General features: G+C 37.9%; 1 protein-coding gene across 1 annotated transcript; it reads left to right on the forward strand.

The window, feature by feature from the left end:
• Positions 1-13,499: 13,499 nt before the first annotated feature.
• Positions 13,500-17,037, forward strand: LOC104107622 (F-box/kelch-repeat protein At3g23880-like). Its single transcript, XM_009616470.4, has 2 exons — positions 13,500-14,950; positions 16,703-17,037. Exon 1 carries the CDS (start codon positions 13,693-13,695, stop codon positions 14,902-14,904), a length of 1,212 nt encoding a protein of 403 aa, XP_009614765.1. The 5' UTR covers positions 13,500-13,692; the 3' UTR covers positions 14,905-14,950; positions 16,703-17,037.
• The last annotated feature ends 2,937 nt before the right edge of the window (positions 17,038-19,974 follow it).

Genomic DNA, 19,974 nt, shown 5'->3' on the forward strand with positions numbered 1-19,974 from the left:
CACCTTGAGAGAGTCAATAGTTATTCACATACCAATTGCCATTTTATCTCTGATATGGCATATCTTCTTCTAATACCAGTTGATGTCCTGAGGTGCTTCATAGTCCCACCAAGATTTTTCTTTTATAAATAGATGATTGACCCACTTTACCCATAGGTTATCTTCTTTCTGGCCAATATTCCATACGTACTTTACTATAACAGCATCATTCCAGCTCACACAATCTGTAACTCCTAGACCTCCTTCATTTTTGATCTATCTACAAAATCACAGGCTATCAGTGGTACTCTATTAGTGTCCACCTTCCCATCCCAAAGATAGTTCCTACATATAGTAGTTATTCTTTTAATAACTTCTCGAGGTAGTATAAAAATAGATGCCCAGTACACATGTGTGTGCAGCAGTACTGAACTTATCAGCTGCACTCTACCAGCATAGGATAGTGTTCTCGATCCCCATCCTCTAACTTTAACAGTCAATTTGTCCACCAATATTTCACAGTCTACAATTGATATCTTTCTTGATGTAATAGGGACTCCAAGGTACCTGAATGGGAGCTTTCCTTTCTGGTAACCAGTAATCTCACACAAGCCTTCCAAGTGTTGCATATTCATGTTCACACTGAAGATGTTTGATTTCTCTGCATTAGTAGTTAGTCCTGATGCCTTTGAAAAAGTCTTCAGTCCTCTTAGTATTAACATGACTGAGTGGAAGTCACCTTTGCAAAACAGAAGAACATCATCTGCAAAACAGAGATGATTCAACTTGATGCTCTGACATTTTGTGTGAAATTCAAATCCTTCTTGTTGTGTAACCAGCTTCAATATTCTAGTAAGATATTCCATGCATATAACAAACAGTAGTGGTGAGATGGGCTCCCCTTGTCGAAGTCCCTTCTTCCCTATTATCTTCCCATATAATCCTCCATTAATTGCTACTATATATTAGGGAGTCGATATGCAGGCCATGATCCATTTGATGAACCTTGCTGAGAAATTCAAAGCATATAGCATTTCCAACACAAATTCCCATTCCACAAAGTCGTATGCTTTTCGAAGGTCTATTTTTATCAGGCAGCTCTTTGTCATATTCTTTCTATTGTATAGCCTCACTAGATCCTGGCATATAAGTATGTTTTGCACAATAGTTCTACCTGTTACAAAGGCACTTTAGTTCTCCGAGATTATGTATGGTAGTATTTTCTTGAGCCTGTTATACAACATTTTTTAGATGACTTTGTACACTGTGTTGCAGCATGCAATTAGTCGATAATATTCCACTTTGTCTGCATGTTTTATTTTTGGAATGACTATTATCATTGTGCTATTAAGTGCCTTCAACATCTTCCCTGTGGCAAAGAACTCTAATACACCATATGTTAGATCATTCCCTACAATGCCCCCAACAATCTTTGAAGAATTTGCTCCCATATTAATCTGGCCCTGGTGCTTTTTTACCATCAATGTCCCATAGTGCTTGTTTTACCTCTGCATTTGTGAAATCAGCTTCAAGCATTATCCGTTATTCCTCATTCACAATAGGGCCTGCTCTAACTAGATTGGTGCATACATGTGATTTGTTATCTTTTTTTAATCCCCAATAATTCTGTATAGAATCCTACAAATGCTCGAGCAATTTCGTCTATATTAGTTACTGTTTTGTCCCCATTTCCCTTATAGAAAATATACTGTTTTCATTCCTTCTTTCTTTCATAAAGCTATGAAACACCTTTTTATTTTGATCACCTTGAGTCAGCCGTTGCACCTTTGTCTTATGTCTAAGATATAACTCACTTGCTAGCTGCAACCTGTGATAAGTCTTTGACAACTCCTTCTCCTCTCCTATCAGTGTTGTGTTCATAAGATCAAGTTGGATCTTTTTCTGGCAATCCAATAGTTGTTCTTTAGCTTGTTCTGCACTGAGTACTACTTCATTAAAGGAAGATCTATTTAGCTCCTTTAGAACTCTTTTCAATCTATTGAGTTTCCCCACCAATTGATACATCTTTATTCCTGTACTTCTTATCTCCTAGCTTCTTTTAACTTTGCTTTGAAAATCTAGTGTTGTTTTCCATATATTGAAGTATTTGAATGGCATGCTGGTGCTTGTGTTTCCATCCTCCCAGTGCACCACTGCAGGGCAGTGGTCATACAAGCCTTCACTCTTAAAGTTTACTTCTGAGGCTGGTAGATCAATCATCCAATTCGTATTAACCATTACCCTGTCAATCCTACTCATAACTCTGTCTGCACCACTTTGTTTATTGTTCCATGTGTAAAAAGCCCCAGTAGATCTCAACTCTTGAAGACCACATGATTTCATGCATTGTCTGAAGTCCTTCATTTCTGCCATTGTCACAGGGCTACCAACTCTTTCCTCTCTATTCAGGATACTATTAAAGTCTCTCATGCACCTTGTATTTGAGTGAATAGGTCCTCCAGATCCCTCCACAGTCCCCTTCTCAATGCCATGTCATTGTAGGCATATACTATTGTGAGGCAGTATTGTTTACTAGTCCCTATATATTTTACTATACAATGAATGCACTGATAAGTTATTTTAACTATACTAACATCATATATAGTTGGTTTCCATACCACCCAGATCCTAACTCTGTTATGTTGTGCTAGATTTATTATAAAAGACCACACATTACAAAGATTAAGAGTAGCTTTGTGTGTTTTAGTTCTCTTAATCTTAGTCTCCAAGAGTCCAAATAGGCCTACCCTACAATTGTGCATAAATAGATTAACTTCCCTCTGTTTTGACAGCCTATTTAGACCCCTTACATTCCAAAAGCCTATCATATCCATTAGGAGGGGGGGCTTGCCCCACCCTTACCAAGTCTTGGTCATGTATCCCCTGGGTCCTCTATGGGGTCGGAGGCACTAGATTTGAGTTTTTCTGCTTCATTTCCCTGATGTTGTTCCAATGCTTCAAATGTGTTCTTGGTATTGATCACCATGGTTCTATTGATATCTCCATTCCTAGGTCCCTTTCTGCCTTCACCACCCTTACTTGCTCTTGCTTCTTGAAAGTTACTCCCCAATCCTTCTCACTTCTTCTGCTGGCCTTGTGGTAGTGGTTTCTGTACTGCATTATTTGTTTGTTGCACCTCCTTTACTTGCTTTCCTTTCTTAGCTATCTCCTCTTTCTATAGTTTTCTGCATTCATGTAGTTCATGTCCAAAGTTTTTACACTTTGGGCATAAGATGGGCTTCCATTCATACTCTACATCTTGTTCTATGATTTTTCCCCATTCATTTTCAAAAAGAATAGAGGTTGGATACTTCTGACTGAGTGAAATTTCCACTAGAACTGCAAATGTTAGTCTCTCCTTGTTAGTTGTTGCCCTATTTGCTTTGAGAGGTTTGCCTACCATTCCAGCAATTTATGTCAGTGCTGCTTTGCCCCAATATTTGATATCTAGTCCCCTTAGTCGAATCCACACAAGGATCTTATCCACTTGTTCTTTGCTTACATCAATGTCTGGTTCCCAAGGTTTTACAACCACTGGTTTTTTATCGAACATCGGACTCCTTCTTCTACTGCTTTGACTCTGTTTTCCCCAGAATGAAATCTTGCCAAAAAAATCCTCTATTCACTTGAGCAACTTTGTCTATACCCAGCGATCCCCAAATTCTTCTAAAGTAGCCATCAATCAGCGGTAGCGGAGGATTTGATCCCAATACATAGCATACAATAGCCTACTTTCAGTAAACTATTTCATCTTCAGTATGACATTGTTATTTTGACATTTTCCTTAGTAGCTTCATCACTAGTCAGGTCTAATCCCTCAACTTCCGGAATAGGACCTACTATCTTACTCCATGAGTGAGCTTTGAATTTCTCTATGACCCTAGGGTTTCGGTTAGTACCAATTTTCCCTGCACTTTCTTCTTCCACCATGTCTGCCCAAGACGGTCTTCTCTGGTCAATTGTTGTGGGAGTTGAATCTACTCTTACTGGGGAACTCATCGCCGGAGTCATCGCCGGTGTCGTCGAGGAGGACGCCTAGCTTAACCCTGGCGGAACAATACCTTGTATAACATTGATATTCCGAGTTTTCTTTGCATCTGCCGATTGCGGAATATTCCTTTTGCTTGGATTGTTACTAGGATTACTCCCCTGAACTGGTTGCCCTTCTCCATCCGTTCTTCGTTTTCCTCATCATTCAGTCGAAACTGAGAGAAAAAGTCATGCTAGATAGAAGAACCTTTTTATACACTTGATGCCATGGTTCTGTTTGTTTTGTTTGCATTCAGATATTACGTATGTCTTGCATGAGACTTAAAATAAGAGAACAAGGGCTTGTAAAGATAGATATCGTCGTAACTAAATTATTATTACTAGAGTTATTGGCGAATGGAAGAAAGCTTCTGTATCAAAGAATTGTTAGTGGTTGTGGAGCTAGAGGATACTTGAAGTTCCTGCCTCATGCAGTTTAATTTTTGCAATGTAACTACCATATATTTGCTCATGTTCTATGCATACAAGATGACAGTAGCTCAATGCACATTTTCGTGAATTGAAGATTGTTCTTTTGCAACAACAAGAAAGTAACTCCCGTTTTAATTGGTATTTGTATATGACCATGCTGAGGACAGTCATATGTCTTGCACCTTACGAGTCATTAATAATAACAGATTAATAGGATGTTATTCTATTTCATTTCTGTTGTTAAACTTTCAGGAAGTAAAAGCTGTTATATTAAGAACAATTAATCCATCTACTGCTTCTTGCATGAATCTTGGTGATGAAACATAGCATTCCCCTTATTTATGCTCATGTCAATATGTTAATTTTCTTTGTATATGTATAAAGCTAGGGTTCACTCATACCCCAAGTTAATAGTTTGGTTCAAGAATATCATTGCTGTTACAAGACCGACACAAATTTTCCCTTATTGACTAACAGAAACGATTAGATATTATTCTAAAATTAGTCTTAATGATTAGCAGGATTTCCTAACAAGTAACCACTTTCTTCAGGACATCTTTTTGGTGAGCTAATCGTTGTAGAAAAACAATATCAAGAGCTTGTCACACTTGCATTTACTTATATTGTGGGCCTATTTGTTGACTTGTACAGTTGTACTGTGGTTCCATTTGTTGTTATACATCTTTCTTAGCCATTAAAATTGAGGATGCAAGGGATTTGAGACGTAGGCCAAGGTAACTGTACATTAGTGGAACAATATGAAGAAGAAAGAAAAATTAAAGAAGCAAATAGGTGCGCATATGCAAATTTGGCAACTTAAGACTTGTTAGATCTGTGTACTTTTATTCGTATACCCCTTGAAGTTGTACCCCTCTGCTGTGTAGACATTAGATAAATTAAAATTGTACATGTTCAATGCTTAATTTTGAATGGAACTGCCTCTTAAATGTCTTAACTGTAGTTGGAGGTAAATGGAGCTTGTCTTTTTTTATTAATTAAACATGACAAGCAGTTGCTAATGGAAGTAATTTTTGCTACATGTTAAACATAGACTGTGCATGGGGATAGGCTGCTTTCTAAATCTACATATAGACTTTTGAATAATACGTAAATCTACATTGATTTTTCTTGTCATTACGCATCATTGAGGAACTTATATGTACTATATTGACATTTCAGGAGGCGATCAAAAGTTGATGTTAGGGATTTGACAGTTGAACCATATCATAGGGTGACCCAGAGCTATAAGGACATATGAATCGCTATATTATTCTTTTATTGGTTCTTGAGAGTAAATTGTATACTTCATGCTATTCGGTCGTTAAGAAGTGTTGTTAGACGCCACCCTTAATTGGTATATTGATGTAATCAATTACCACGGATCCATCCCCACTGATGACACAGATCAAAATGATGAAGCATGTTGTTTCCCTATTCAGAGAAATTTCCCGTTAATTAATTTAACTGAATTCGTGTTGGTGGATAGCACTATGGAGAATTTACTCAAATTATTGACCATACAATTGATACAAAATATAGCAGTAAGACTAACGAGCTTTGACATCCTTTTAAATTATTGGAAATTATTTATTTTCTAGACAGAGGATATGGTTATTTTAGGAGTTACTCCCGAAAATGCATATTGAGAACATTGGTTTATGGAAATTGAAAATAATTTATTACACCAAGTCGGTGAGAAATAAAATAGGAAAAATGAATGAGCTTATTCAAGTTATCTATCTATAGGATACATGAAAGTTACTTGTGGCAGTAAAAAGTTACATGTACAATCTTTAAAAACTATCTATAAGAGGATTAAAGCAAACATGTATGTTCTAAATATCAGCATTTTTTTCTACTATGCGGTCAACAATAATAGAAAGGCATGTCAATTGTTAACATCATCACTCAAACTTTAGACGATACATTTAAGCTACTCAACTCTTAACGGTTTAAAAGCAAAATTGGATCTCGCCTAGGGACAAGGCACTCGTAAAATGCTCGGTCTGTTGTCGGATAAGCCTTCGCTTCCAGTGTTTTAACGTACACCCGGTGCACGCGGCTCGTCCTACAATTTTTGGTACAATTGTATGTATTAGCTTTGTAAAATGAGCTGTGAGCACATGTTTGCTTTTGACTTTTGAAATTAGGGATTTCTTTAAACCCGGTTTCCCTAATAATTTTGTAAAAATAATTAAAAAGCATAAAACGATGTCGTTTGAAGTTGTTTAAAAAAATTTAAAAGAAATTATTGAAGTGTAAAAATTTGGCATTATGTCGCAATCGGAGTAGAACATGCGACCTTCAAACACTTTTGACACCCCCTTAACCGTTGCCCCGTGGGGTTATCTTTTGTCGAGGGCCGTCAATGTATTGTATATATTTTATATATAATTTTTTTTAACTTATCTACATAGTATAATTTTTTGATGAACGGGTATAAATTGACACTCCTCGGACAAGGGATCTCCACACCTGTCTACTACTTCATCTTTTTCAATTTATGTAAAAGTGTTTGACTAAACATAAAATTTGACCGAAAAAAACTTTTAGTACTTGTGCTTATAGGTGGATCCGTCTTGATATTTTAAACATGTTATGATTTTTTTTATGACCGGCAAAAGTATGTCATATAAGATAAAATAGAAGATTGAAAGTTAATTATTTTTAACTATAATAAGTGTCTTTTTTTTATTAAATGGAATAATAAAAAAATATCACATGAATTGGAACAATAGAAATTATAAAAGGAGTGTCACCTAATGTAAGTGGACCGGATGGACTAATAAGACAGAATTATTTCGCACTTTTTGAAATATGCATTCACACACACTCTCTATTTTTATTTGTCTAATATTAATGTGCTTTTTTTGTAACTTTTAAGATGTAAAACAAAAAGGCATAATAGATATTTCTCTATTCACACAAATCCACTTTGTGTGACACTAATCTATTTATTATTCGGGAGTGAGAATGTCAAACATTATTTTTAAAATGGTTTTAATTAAAATTTGTGCTTTATAGTATTAATTTTTTTTTTGATTTTTTTTTTCTGAAAATTTAATTAAAAATGCTTTTAATTAAATTTTTTGACTGTGAAAAATAGTTGGTGAATTTTTTTTCAATTTTTCTAAAAACTAAATAATATATATATATATATATATATATATATATATATATATATATATACGGTCAAATCCGAGTTTGCCCTCCGTGTAAATTGGTCAAGATTGAAATATGATAAACCGAGGGTCGTCATTGTAACATCGGGATAAGAAGCAAAGTCAGGTTATCGAGCTCAAGGTTCAGGGACCAATCAATATCGAGCTCGAGTCAATATCGAGCTCGAATCAATATCGAGCTGTGATATGAAGTAGTGTTATCGAGCTCAAGAGCCAGAGACAGATCAGTACCGAGCCCAGTCAGTATCAAGTTCGAATCAATATCGAGTTCGAGATTCAGAGATCGACCAATACCAGGACCGACCAAGATCAAGCTTAGAGACAAAGAGTCGTTGCAGTCGCACTTAGGGAGAGAATCTCGGCGGGAATTAAGGAAAAATTAATTAATTAATCTATCATGGGATCTCCACTATGTATTTTTTATTATATCCAAAGTAGTATTTTTCTACTATATTAAGAATAGGTATCACTTTTGTAAAGAAAAGATTAAACATCTAGAGAAGCAAACATTGATACACTCACATTTCAAAGATTATTACACTGATATATAGCAGGGATTATCCTTTTTGAGATTTGACATTGATTCATCTTGCTTGTTTATAAATCATTCTCTTCCCAATTTGGTTTGTATTTTATTCCTTTTTTACATTCAATATTCGATATATATTTCTACTTACTTTTCTGATTTTGTACCGAGTTACACCACGTATCCTTAGAATTACGTATAAATTCAACTCTATCCGTTTTTCGGGTAAACAGTTTGACGCCCACCGTGGGGCTAAGGATAATAGTGGTTATTTGGTGTGAATCTTTGTGAAACACACTATTTTACACTTGCTCTTGGAAGTATCTTTGATTTCAGGCTGAAAATGACGAATTCACAATTAATGGACCTACCTATCGACAACGAAGCTGGCCTTCAAGATGAGAACAACAACTTAACGCCCGGGGATGAAAGGCCACTTGTCGATCCTGTTGGAGCTCGGGTCGAAGAGCCAATAGACGTTAATTCACATGTGGCAATCGAGGCAAACCAACGTTCCGACCCTGAAAATAACATTCATGGTGGAACTCGATCTGCAGCTCGAAATACCCAAAATGCTGAGAAAAACGAAATCAGCTTGCGTATGATTTTTGAATTATTGCAAGCTCAACAAGTAGCAATAGCCCAGTTGTAGAGCCAAACCCAGGCACTAACCAGACTCGAGCCCAGTCCACCCCAAGAAGTCACCCACAAAACGGGGCCAGCTGTAGTGAGGTCAAATAAGCAAGAATCGGGGACTAATCCCGATATTGTTAAGATGCTCGAGGAATTGACAAAACGAATAGAGTCAGGAGAAAGGAGGATTAAAGCAAATGACAAAAAATGGAAACATATAACTCCAGGGTTGATCAAATCCCGGGGGCACCACCAATATTGAAAGGCTTGGATTCTAAAATTCCTACAAAAGCCTTTTCCCCCGAGCGCAGCTCCGAAACCGATCCCCAAGAAGTTCCGCATGCCCGAAATTTCTAAATATAATGGAACGACCGACCCAAACGAACACGTCACCTCCTACACATGTGCCATTAAAGGGAACGATCTAGAGGCCGACGAGATCGAATATGTATTATTAAAAACATTCGGTGAAACCCTGTCAAAGGGAGCAATGATATGGTATCATAATTTACCATCTAACTCTATAGACTTTTTTGCTATACTTACAGATTCTTTCGTAAAAGCACATGCTGGAGCCATAAAGGCCGAAACCAGAAAGTCAGACTTTTTCAAGATAAGACAAAAAGATAACGAGATGTTAAGAGAATTCGTATCTCGTTTCCAAATGGAACGAATGGACTTACCACCAGTCACAGACGATTGGGCTGTTCAAGCTTCCACTCAAGGTCTGAACGAACGAAGCTCGATAGCTTCACGACGGTTAAAACAGAACCTGATCGAGTACCCAGCTATTACCTGGGCCGATGTTCACAATCGGTATCAGTCAAAGATTAGAGTCGAAAATGACCAGTTGAGTTCTGGGTCCGTTATTAAAAGGGACATCAACGGAAAACAAAGGCTGATCAAGGACTGATATCTGTCATATAGTGGAGATTATAGGGGTAACAAACCAAGATGTAACCTCGTACAAAGCAATAAAAAAAGTGATCAAGACCAAGGATCTCGGGGGTTGCCCATGTAGTTTGCCCGAGCCCTGGCACAAAACATAAACGCATGTATAATGACTTATAAGGAGAAATTTCTTCTTTACCGATATTTTATATCCCAGAAGGATTCCTCTATTTCATGATATATTATGCAAACAAGCCTAAGGGTTACCTTAATTCGATTTCGAGCAAACACTCACTCGACTACAAAGCCTAAGGGCTACCTTATTTCGAGTTCGAGCAAGTCCTCACTCGACCGCTAAGCCTAAGGGCTATTCTTATTTCGAGTTCGAGCAAATCCTCCCTCGACTATAAAGCCTAAGTGCTACCCTAACTCGAGTTCGAACAACCATTCTCACTTGGGGACTATCTATCGAGCCTAAGGGCTACCTTAAATCGAGTTCGAGCAAACACTCACTCGACTACAAAACCCAAGGGCTACCTTATTTCGCGTTCGAGCAAGTCCTCACTCGACCATTAAGCCTAAGGGCTATTCTCATTTCGAGTTCGAGCAAATCCTCACTCTACTATACAGCCCAAGGGTTATCCTAACTCGAGTTCGAGCAACCATTCTTACTCGGGGACTATCTATAGAGCCCAAGGGCTGTCATTAATTCGAGTTCGAGCAAATACTCACTCTATTGAAAAGCCTAAGGGCTACCTTAATGCGAGTTCGAGCAAATACTCACTCGACTACAAAGCCCAAGGGCTACTTTATTTCAAGTTCGAGCAAGTCCTCACTCGACTACTAAGCCTAAGGGCTATTCTTATTTCGAGTTCGAGCAAATCCTCACTTGACTATAAAGCCCAAGGACTATCTTAACTCGAGTTCGAGCAACCATTCTTACTCGGGGACTATTCATCGAGCCCAAAGGCTGCCATTAATTCGAGTTCGAGAAACACCCATTCGACTGAAAAGCCTAAAGGCTACCTTAATTCGAGTTCGAGCAAACACTCACTCGACTACAAAGCCTAAGGGCTACGTTATTTCGAGTTCGAGCAAGTCCTCACTATACCACAAAGCCTAAGGGCTATTCTTATTTCGAGTTCGAGCAAATTATCACTCGACTATAAAGCCTAAGGGCTACCCTAACTCGAGTTTGAGCAACCATTCTCACTCAGGGACTATTTATCAAGCCCAAGGGCTGCCATTAATTCGAGCTCGAGAAAACACTCACTCGACTGAAAAGCCTAAGGGCTACCTTAATTCGAGTTCGTGCAAATACTCACTCGACTACAAAGCCCAAGGGCTACCTTATTTTGAGTTCGAGCAAGTCCTCACTCGACTGAAAAGCCTAAGGGCTACCTTAATTCGAGTTCGAGCAAACACTCACTCGACTACAAAGCCCAAGGTCTACCTTTTTCGTGTTCGAGCAAGTCCTCACTCGACCATTAAGCCTAAGGGCTATTCTTATTTCGAGTTCGAGCAAATCCTCAATCGACTATAAAGCCTAAAGGCTACCCTAACTCGAGTTCGAGCAACCATTCTCACTCGGGGACTATCTATCGAGACCAAGGGCTGTCATTAATTCGAGTTCGAGCAAACACTCACTCGATTGAAAAGCCTAAGGGCTACCTTAATTCGAGTTCGAGCAAACATTCACTCGGCTATTCTTATTTCGAGTTCGAACAAATCCTCGCTCGACTATAAAACCTAAGGGCTACCCTAACTCGGGTTCGAGCAACCATTCTCACTCGGGGACTATCTATCGAGCCCAAGGGCTGCCATTAATTCGAGTTCGAAAAAACACTCACTCGAGTACAAAACGCAAGGGCTACCTCATTTCGAGTTCGAGCAAACACTCACTCGACTGAAAAGCCTAAAGACTACCTTAGCTCAAATTCGAGCAAATCATTTCACTTGAACTTTATTTGTCGAGTCTAAAAGCTATCTCAGTTCGAGTTCGAACATTCGCTCGGAGACTACCTACAAAGAAAGGTCGAGTTCGAACATTCGCTCGGACCTTCAATTAATTATCCCGTGCTAAGACACTTTTTGGCCTTTGGAAAAATTAAGAAAGAGTTTTATATATACCAGAAATCATTTACAAAGGCACCATGGCCCGCCCAAGTTCTTTTTTTTTTTACAAAAGACCAAAACGGTCTTAAAAGAAAGAAGAAGAATGCTAAAAGGACTTAGTCCTCTCCAGGAGCAGCATCTTCACCCTCGAGGCCTCCTTCGCTCTCAGAACCGCTCATACTCCCGATATCATCATCATCGGGAAAGGCCAACACTTTGGCTTCGGCCTCAAGCTCTTTTGCATTCTCGATCTCGACTGAAAGATCGAAGCCACGAGCGTGAATATCCTCTAGAGCATATGTATCTCGATACCGCCTCGCATCGACCAGCAACCGAAGAGGGTTTATCAACTTTAAAATCAGAATCAATAACACATCCCCTGGAATGAGTTCTTCAAGGCGTGGTTCCACCACCAGTTTCTCACCGGCCGGCCGAGATGGGGAAGCAACCTCTTTTTGAGGAACGGTTTTAGATATCTTGGCTATCTAAATTTTCAAAGAGCAAAGAAGATGGAAAATTGAAATATTTTGGTGGTTGGTGAAGAACAAGCAAAGAAATTTTCAGAACTTGAAAATAGGTAATTTTGCAGAAGACGAAGAATTGTAAAAGTTTAGAATGAGAAGAGTTGAAAGTAAAAGTTTGAGACGATGAAAGAAGGAGACTATTTATAGGTGGCACAATGACGGTTCAAAACTGGCAGTGGCCAACATCGACTGACACACATTTAATGCCTTGGTAACTGAACCGACGTGACATTTATTAGGTACGTCATGGTCGAGCTTGATGCGGACGTCAGTGTATATCTAGTCATATCGTTGGAAAGTCATATCGTTTCTCGCTATATTATTTCCGAGAAACGAGGGGACTATATGTATACGGTCAAATCCAAGTTTGCCCTCCGTGTAAATTGGTCAAGATTGGAACATGATAAACTGAGGGTCGTCATTGTAATATCGGGATAAGAAGCAAAGTCAGGTTATCGAGCTCAAGGTTCAGGGACCCATTGACTCGAGCTCGAATCAATATCGAGATGTGATATGAAGTAGTGTTATCAAGCTCAAGAGCCAGAGACAGATCAATACCGAGCGCGGTCAGTATCAAGCTCGAATCAATATCGAGCTCGAGATCCAGAGATCGACCAATACCAGGACCGACCAAGATCGAGCTTAGAGACAAAGAGTCGTTGCAGCCGCACTTAGGGAGAGAATCTCGGCGGGAATTAAGGAAAAACTAATTAATTAATCTATCATGGGATCTCCACTATATATTTTTTATTATATCCAAAGTAGTATTTTTCTACTATATTAAGAATAGGTATCATTTTTGTAAAGAAATGATTGAACATCTAGAGAAGCAAACATTGATACACTCACATTTCAAAGATTATTACACTGATATATAGCAAGGATTATCCTTTTTGAGATTTGACATTGATTCATCTTGCTTGTTTATAAATCATTCTCTTCCCAATTTGGTTTATATTTTATTCCTTTTTTACATTCAATATTCGATATATATTTTTACTTATTTTTCTGATTTTGTACCGAGTTATACCACGTGTTCTTAAAATTATGTATAAATTTAACTCTATCCGTTTTTGAGATAAACGCAATATTATTCTGCTTTTCCAAAACTGAAATCGTAACACTGTCTATGTTTTGTTTTTCTTCCACCGTCTATTTATGTTTTCGAAAACAAAGCCAATCGCCATCAACCGCTACAAAACAAACGAAACGACAATTATTTTATTGAAAGTTTGGGAAAGTTCATCACTTTAATCAGAATTAGGGCCAAAAGGATAGTCTGCAGGATAAATCAAACAGTCCACAGCAGATTAGTGCAATTTGGGAAATAACGTGTAAGACTACTGAGATTTCCAAGAAACTCAAATTGGTGCAAACCCAAATGGAATCCGAGGAAGATGAAACCCCCTATCTACACTCAAAGCGGAGCAGACCCACAAACCATATTGCTCAATTTCCATCAACTTCAATGCAAGATTCAAGCTTCAAAATCCCTATTCTCCCAGCTGAACTCATCACTGAAATCCTCTTAAGGCTTCCAGTGAAAACCCTCTTGAAATTCAGGTGTGTTTCAAAATCTTGGCTTTCTTTAATCTCTAGCACCGAATTTGTCAAGACCCATCTTAGTATATCTGCTAATAACAAGGACTATACCCATCATAGGGTTATGTTGAGTTTTGTTCAACCTGAATACAATCTTAAGGACTGTTCCCTTAGTTCTTTACTTTATGGTTCTGTTACTGACGCGTTGGACATGGATTATCCCATGAAACACCCTCATCAATCTGTTTGGATTGTGGGTTCTATCAATGGGACGATTTGTCTTGCCATTGAGGAAAATGCCTTGTTTCTATGGAATCCATCTATTAGGAAGTTCAAGAAATTGCCCGACTCTAGACCTACATTAAAGTGTGGTTATTATTTCATGTATGGTTTTGGATATGATGAGCTTCATGATGATTATAAGGTAGTGGGTATTTTCTGTACTTTCGGTTCTGGCGGTTCCTATGATGTTGAGGTCAAAATATATGGTCTAAAGAGTGATTCTTGGAGAAATGTTGATGATTATCAGGGTGGGGTATTACTGAATGATTCGGGTAAGTTTGTGAACGGAAAGCTTCATTGGGCTACTACTGCTGGTCTTGGCGTGTATAATGGCTGGGAAATCATTTCTATTGATTTGACTGATGAGAAATGGGGAAAGGTGGAGCAGCCCTGCTATGGAGAAGGAAGAATTGATTTTGTATTGGGGGTTTTGGGAGATGATCTTTGCGTGCTTTGTAATTATCAGAGAACTTGGGCAGATGTGTGGGTTATGAAGGAGTATGGCGTTAAAGAGTCTTGGACAAAAATGTATTCCATCAGATGTCCTAACGATCCTGGGAAGTATATGTTTTCTCCACCCCTTTGCATGTCAAATAAAGGTGAAATTTTGCTTGTGTTTGGATCAATTTTCATGAAATACAATCCTGATGATGACTCGATCAGCTATCCAGAGGTGACTAACTTTGATGCATGTCTTGAGGCGGAAATCTACATTGAAAGCCTAGTTTGCCCCCTTCTACAAAATGAACCAAGGACACAAGAACAATGAAGGCTGCAGAAGGTCAGATGAATGACAATCCTGTAACTTACAACATGTAAGAGCTCTCTTTTATGCAGTTTTTATAAATACTGTTTTGCTCTGTTTCTTTGTCAAATATAGAACAAGACGTCGCATACGGGACATCTTGATATCTTTTCATTTTTGCATAATTCCATGATACAACAATTAGTTGCAAGACCAATTATTCGGTTGTAGTTTTTAGTGTCTAACACTACGTAAATGGCATTGGATATTTCCTTTTCTCTTGTTGAGAAGTTTCGTAAGGTTTTTTTTTCCACAAAGTCAGCAGAAAGAGCACCAGAGACACGGAAATCATGCCAGGGGAATGTGCGTAACCCTTGACAGGGTTATTGTTTGATCTAGGGCCCACATTTACTAGTCTTCTTCGGTGAAACTTACAACAACAACAACATACCCAGTATTATGCCACATCGTGGGGTCTGGGGAGGGTAGTATGTACGCAGACCTTATCCCTACTTTTGTGAAGGTTCTTCAGTGAAACTTAACATGGAAAAAGAGGAAATATGGGAATATGGAATAAGAGTTAAAGTAAAACATCCAGTTCTGGTGTTTCTCCTTGCTGCCTATAGCTTACTGTTAATTTTCTTTGGGACTATCTTCTCATTCTGTTACATATTTGGTCAATCAATGGCTGATTCTTCTTTCAGTTTTGTAATAACGTCGATTTGAACAAAAGTGAAGTGGAAGGAGAAAGCAGTTGAGGAGACTGATTTAGCTGTTATGATCACTAGAGTAGATTGGAGGTTCCAGTGAATAGGGGAATCTACAGAAAAAAATTGGAATTTAGAGCTTTTATTAAAGATGGTCCTGTCTTCTAAGTTACTAAAGTGCAAATTCTTTTCATCTTTGTTATTTTAAACAGGAAGTTTCCCAGCTATAAAGAACTCTTTTGTCTTGTTTGTAAATAGAGCAGCAAATGTATTGTAGTTTAACCTCTTTCAGCATTCTTAGGTGCTATGGCTATGTTTCATCAAGTGAGAGATGAATAGCTTTGTTTAATACCATCTCATAAAGAACTCTATTTCATTATGAAGTAACTTTTTATTGGGACTTTGTGAAATCTATACAAACTCAATGTAGTGAAGCATATACAAACAATGAAATATAGCTAATCCTTGTTGGAAACCAACTTCAAGAATTTGACACTTATGGATTTACTTATTGTTGTGGCTCTATTTGTCGAGTTTCATCCTTTGCGAGACACTAAATTGAGGAAAGAGGGGAGAAATTTAATGGAACAATATGAGGGGAAAAGGTTAAAAAGCCAACGGGTTTGCAGGTGAAAACTCTTGTGAGTCAATATAGTGGAGCTAGGGAGGGCCATGCCTTCTGTGAAGAGCTGATCAAATAACCCATTTTTTGGGCAGGCCAATATGTTGCACGTGGATCAGCATGAGTATCTCTTGTGACTCTTTCTTAATTTTATTCTCTTTTGGAATGTATTAGACTACAATACTACATATATCATTTGTGCACCATCTTCATGCAGTCTAGAGTCTAGACTTCAGATTACTACCTGTGTTTGTTCATCTTCACTGCTTAGAACGTGAACCGAAGCACCTCTGAGATATCTCAAATGTGGGGAAATGGAGCTTGTCTTTTTTGCTTAAACAAGGCCAGGAGCTTATGTTTGGTACTTGTTAAATGTAGACTATGTTGAGACTAGTTCTTCATGTGTTGCTTTCTAGTTCTACACTGCTCGTACTTGTCATATGAGTTGTCAATGAGGTTCTTTATTAACTGTTTTTTATTATTGAACTTTCAGGAAGTGAAAAGCTGCGTTAAGAACAACTAATTCAGCACATGCCGACTGCATGGAGCGCAATGAGGAAGCATGGGTTTTCCCTGTTTTACTGTTCATTGTGATGTACTAATGTTATTACCATGTGCATATAGTTGGTAGCTTGAAATTGCATATCTCGTCGTTGATAGCTTGAAGTCAAGTTCCCCACAACAAAATGTGGAACAAGTTTCTCCTTCCCTTAAATGTCTGTTGTATGTAGACTGATCTGAATTAGATGTTGTTCTACCATCTGTTACTTATGATGATATTAGTTATAATGTTATCTTTGTCAACGAAAAGGAAAAAGAAGCCAAAAAGAGTTGTCCAATGATACATATTGAAACAGGCAAGCTCATGAAGTGATACATTTGTTGGTAATTTTCTGATATTGGTTGAGAAAACTGTGTCAACCAGCATTATCCCGTTTAAGGCTCGAGACACTAATTTAGAGCTATACAATGTTCATCATATGTTTCCTTTCCATGGTTTATACACTATTATTTCCTTTTCAACAAATGAGGTGACTATGCTTCTCCTGAATCGAAGGTCTATCGGAAACAGCCTTTCTACCTTCACATTGATTAATGGTCATCTATTTTTTACAGTAACAACATAGTTAGAAATCAATATTATCTGATTACCTAATATGAGGAATAAGAATAAGACATGTTTAAGATTTGATACTAGTGCTATTCAAGTCTAGAATAGGATCCAACAAGTTGAAAGCTTAATTTCATAACTTGATAGATTTAGTTTCATTAGTGGATCTAGCCTTTTGGCTCATTTACACTTACAATATGTGTACACAATTTTAAAATGTACCGCATTGATTTGTTTATGAACAAGACTATTGTGCAAGTATGTCTGCTACTCCTTGCAGACGAATTTTGTTGTCGGCTTCCTCGAGATAGATTTTGTTTTATAACAGGAGCCTCATTGGGCCTTTCTAGAGTTTGGCCTGCTTTTGGGCATTTGCAATTGTACCATATATTTGTGCCACCTTTTAACCTGTACTCTATTATTAAAAATTATTGATTTGGTAGCCAGCTGACAAAAAATCCGTAATAATATGACAATTACACCCCTGACAAAAGATATAAAACCTGCATCATGCATTAATCGCGTGAGATCTCCTCCTCTCCTCTCACCTTGAAGCTAAAACTTCATGCTAATGTAGCATGAAGTTGTTTCATGTTGAAACTAAAACTTCATGCTAATATAGCATGAAGTTGTTTCATGTTGAAGCTAAAACTTCATGCTAATGCATGCTGAAATTATTTATCCTGCAGTCTACAGTTTTGTCATGATTTTTATCCGAAACTTCAGTCTAAACATGCTTAAGTTATTTAGTTCATTTGCTAAAACTTCAGACTAAACATGCTTAAGTTTTTTAGTTCATTTGCTAAAACTTCAGACTAAACATGCTTAAGTTATTTAGTTCATTTGCTAAAATTTCAGACTAAACATGCTTAAGTTATTTAGTTCATTTGCTTAAATTTCAGACTAAACATGATTAAATTTTTGTCTTGCAGTATGTAATTTTCTAATAAGTTTTTGCTAATGCATGCTGAAGTTATTTAGTTCATTTGCTAAAACTTCAGACTAAACATGCTAAAGTTATTAAGTTCATTTGCTAAAATTTCAGATTAAACATGCTTAAATTTTTTAGTTCTTTTTGCTAAAACTTTAGACTAAACATGCTTAAGTTATTTAGTTCATTTTGCTAAAACTTCAGACTAAACATGATTAAGTTTTTATCTTGCAATATGTAATTTTTAAATAATTTTTGCTAATGCATGCTGAAGTTATTTAGTTCATTTGCTAAAATTTCATACCAAAACATGCTGAAGTTTTGTCATGTAGTCTTGTAACGACCCGACCAGTCGTTTCGAGAGTAATAGCCCCGTTTTCCCCATTTCTACTTCGTTTTGTGTTATTCAGCTATATTATGTTATATCGGGTTAGTTGGTTCGGGTCCGGAAGGAACTCAGAGTGAAATGAGACACTTAGTCTCACAATGGAAAATTTTAAGTTAGAAAAGTAGACCGGATATGGACCTATATGTAATCGACCTCGGATTTGAATTTTGATAATTTCAATAGCTCCGTATGGTAATTTTGGGGTTAGAAGCGTGTCCAAAATATTATTTGAAAGTCCGTAAAGGAATTAGGCTTGAAATGCCGAAAGTTTAATTTTTTGAGAAATTTGACCGGGGGATTGACTTTTTGATATCGGGGTCGGAATCCGATTCTGAAAATTGAAATACCTCTGTTATGTCATTTATGACTTGTGTGCAAAATTTGAGGTCAATCGGACATGATTTGATAGGCTCCGGAGTCGTTTGTAGAAATTAGAAATTTCAAAGTTCATTAGGCTTGAATTGGGGTGTAATTCATGGTTTTAGCGTTGTTTGAGGTGATTTGAGCGCTCGACTAAGTCCGTATGATGTTTTAGGACTTGTTGGTATATTTGGTTGAAGTCCCGAGGGGCTCGGGTGAGTTTCGGATCGTTAATACACTGGATTTTTGGACTTGGAACTCTGCTGGAATTTTTCTGATGTACCATCTGGTTTCCTTCATCGCGTTCGCGAGTGGAGCCTCGCGTTCACGAAGAGGAACTGAGAGGCTGGCAATATTTGCTCTTTGCGTTCGCAAAGAGAAGCACGTGTTCGCGAAGGGTGGACTAGGTGTGCATCGTGAACGCGAGAGGTGTTACGCGTTCGCGAAGAAGAGAGGAAGCAGCCGAAGACCCCGGGCAATTGGTCTATGCGTTCGCGTAGGGGGGTGTCGCGTTCGCATAGTGAGCATCACGTTCGTGATGGTTTGAACGCGTTCGCGTAGAAGGCATTAAGGTAGAGCCATTTTGTGCTTCGCGAACGCGAGGGTGATGTCGCGTTCGCGAAGGAGGAATTTGGACGGGAGCTATTTTGTGCTTCGCGAACGTGAGGCACTAACCGCGTTCGCAAAGAAGAAAAGCCTGGGCAGTGAGTTTAAGTTCTGATTTTCAGTTTTTGACGATTTGAAGCTCGGATTTGAGGCGATTTTGGGTGATTTTCAGAGAAAACAACGGGGTAAGTGTTCTTAGCTCAATATTGGTTAAATTACCCGAATCCATGATTGTTTTTACTATTTAATTGGTGAATTGAGTTGGGAAAATTTAAAAACCCTCTTGGTTTAAATTGAAGATTTGATGGTCGAGTTGGGGTCAGATTTTAGTAAAATTAGTATGGTTAGACTCGTGGTTGAATGAGTTTC

Source organism: Nicotiana tomentosiformis, chromosome 9, assembly GCF_000390325.3.
Source record: "Nicotiana tomentosiformis chromosome 9, ASM39032v3, whole genome shotgun sequence".
NCBI lineage: Eukaryota > Viridiplantae > Streptophyta > Magnoliopsida > Solanales > Solanaceae > Nicotiana > Nicotiana tomentosiformis.

What these genes read in the sequence shown, in the direction of transcription:
- LOC104107622 (XM_009616470.4), top strand. Translation starts at nt 13,693, where the DNA reads ATGGAATCCGAGGAAGATGAAACCCCCTATCTACACTCAAAGCGGAGC.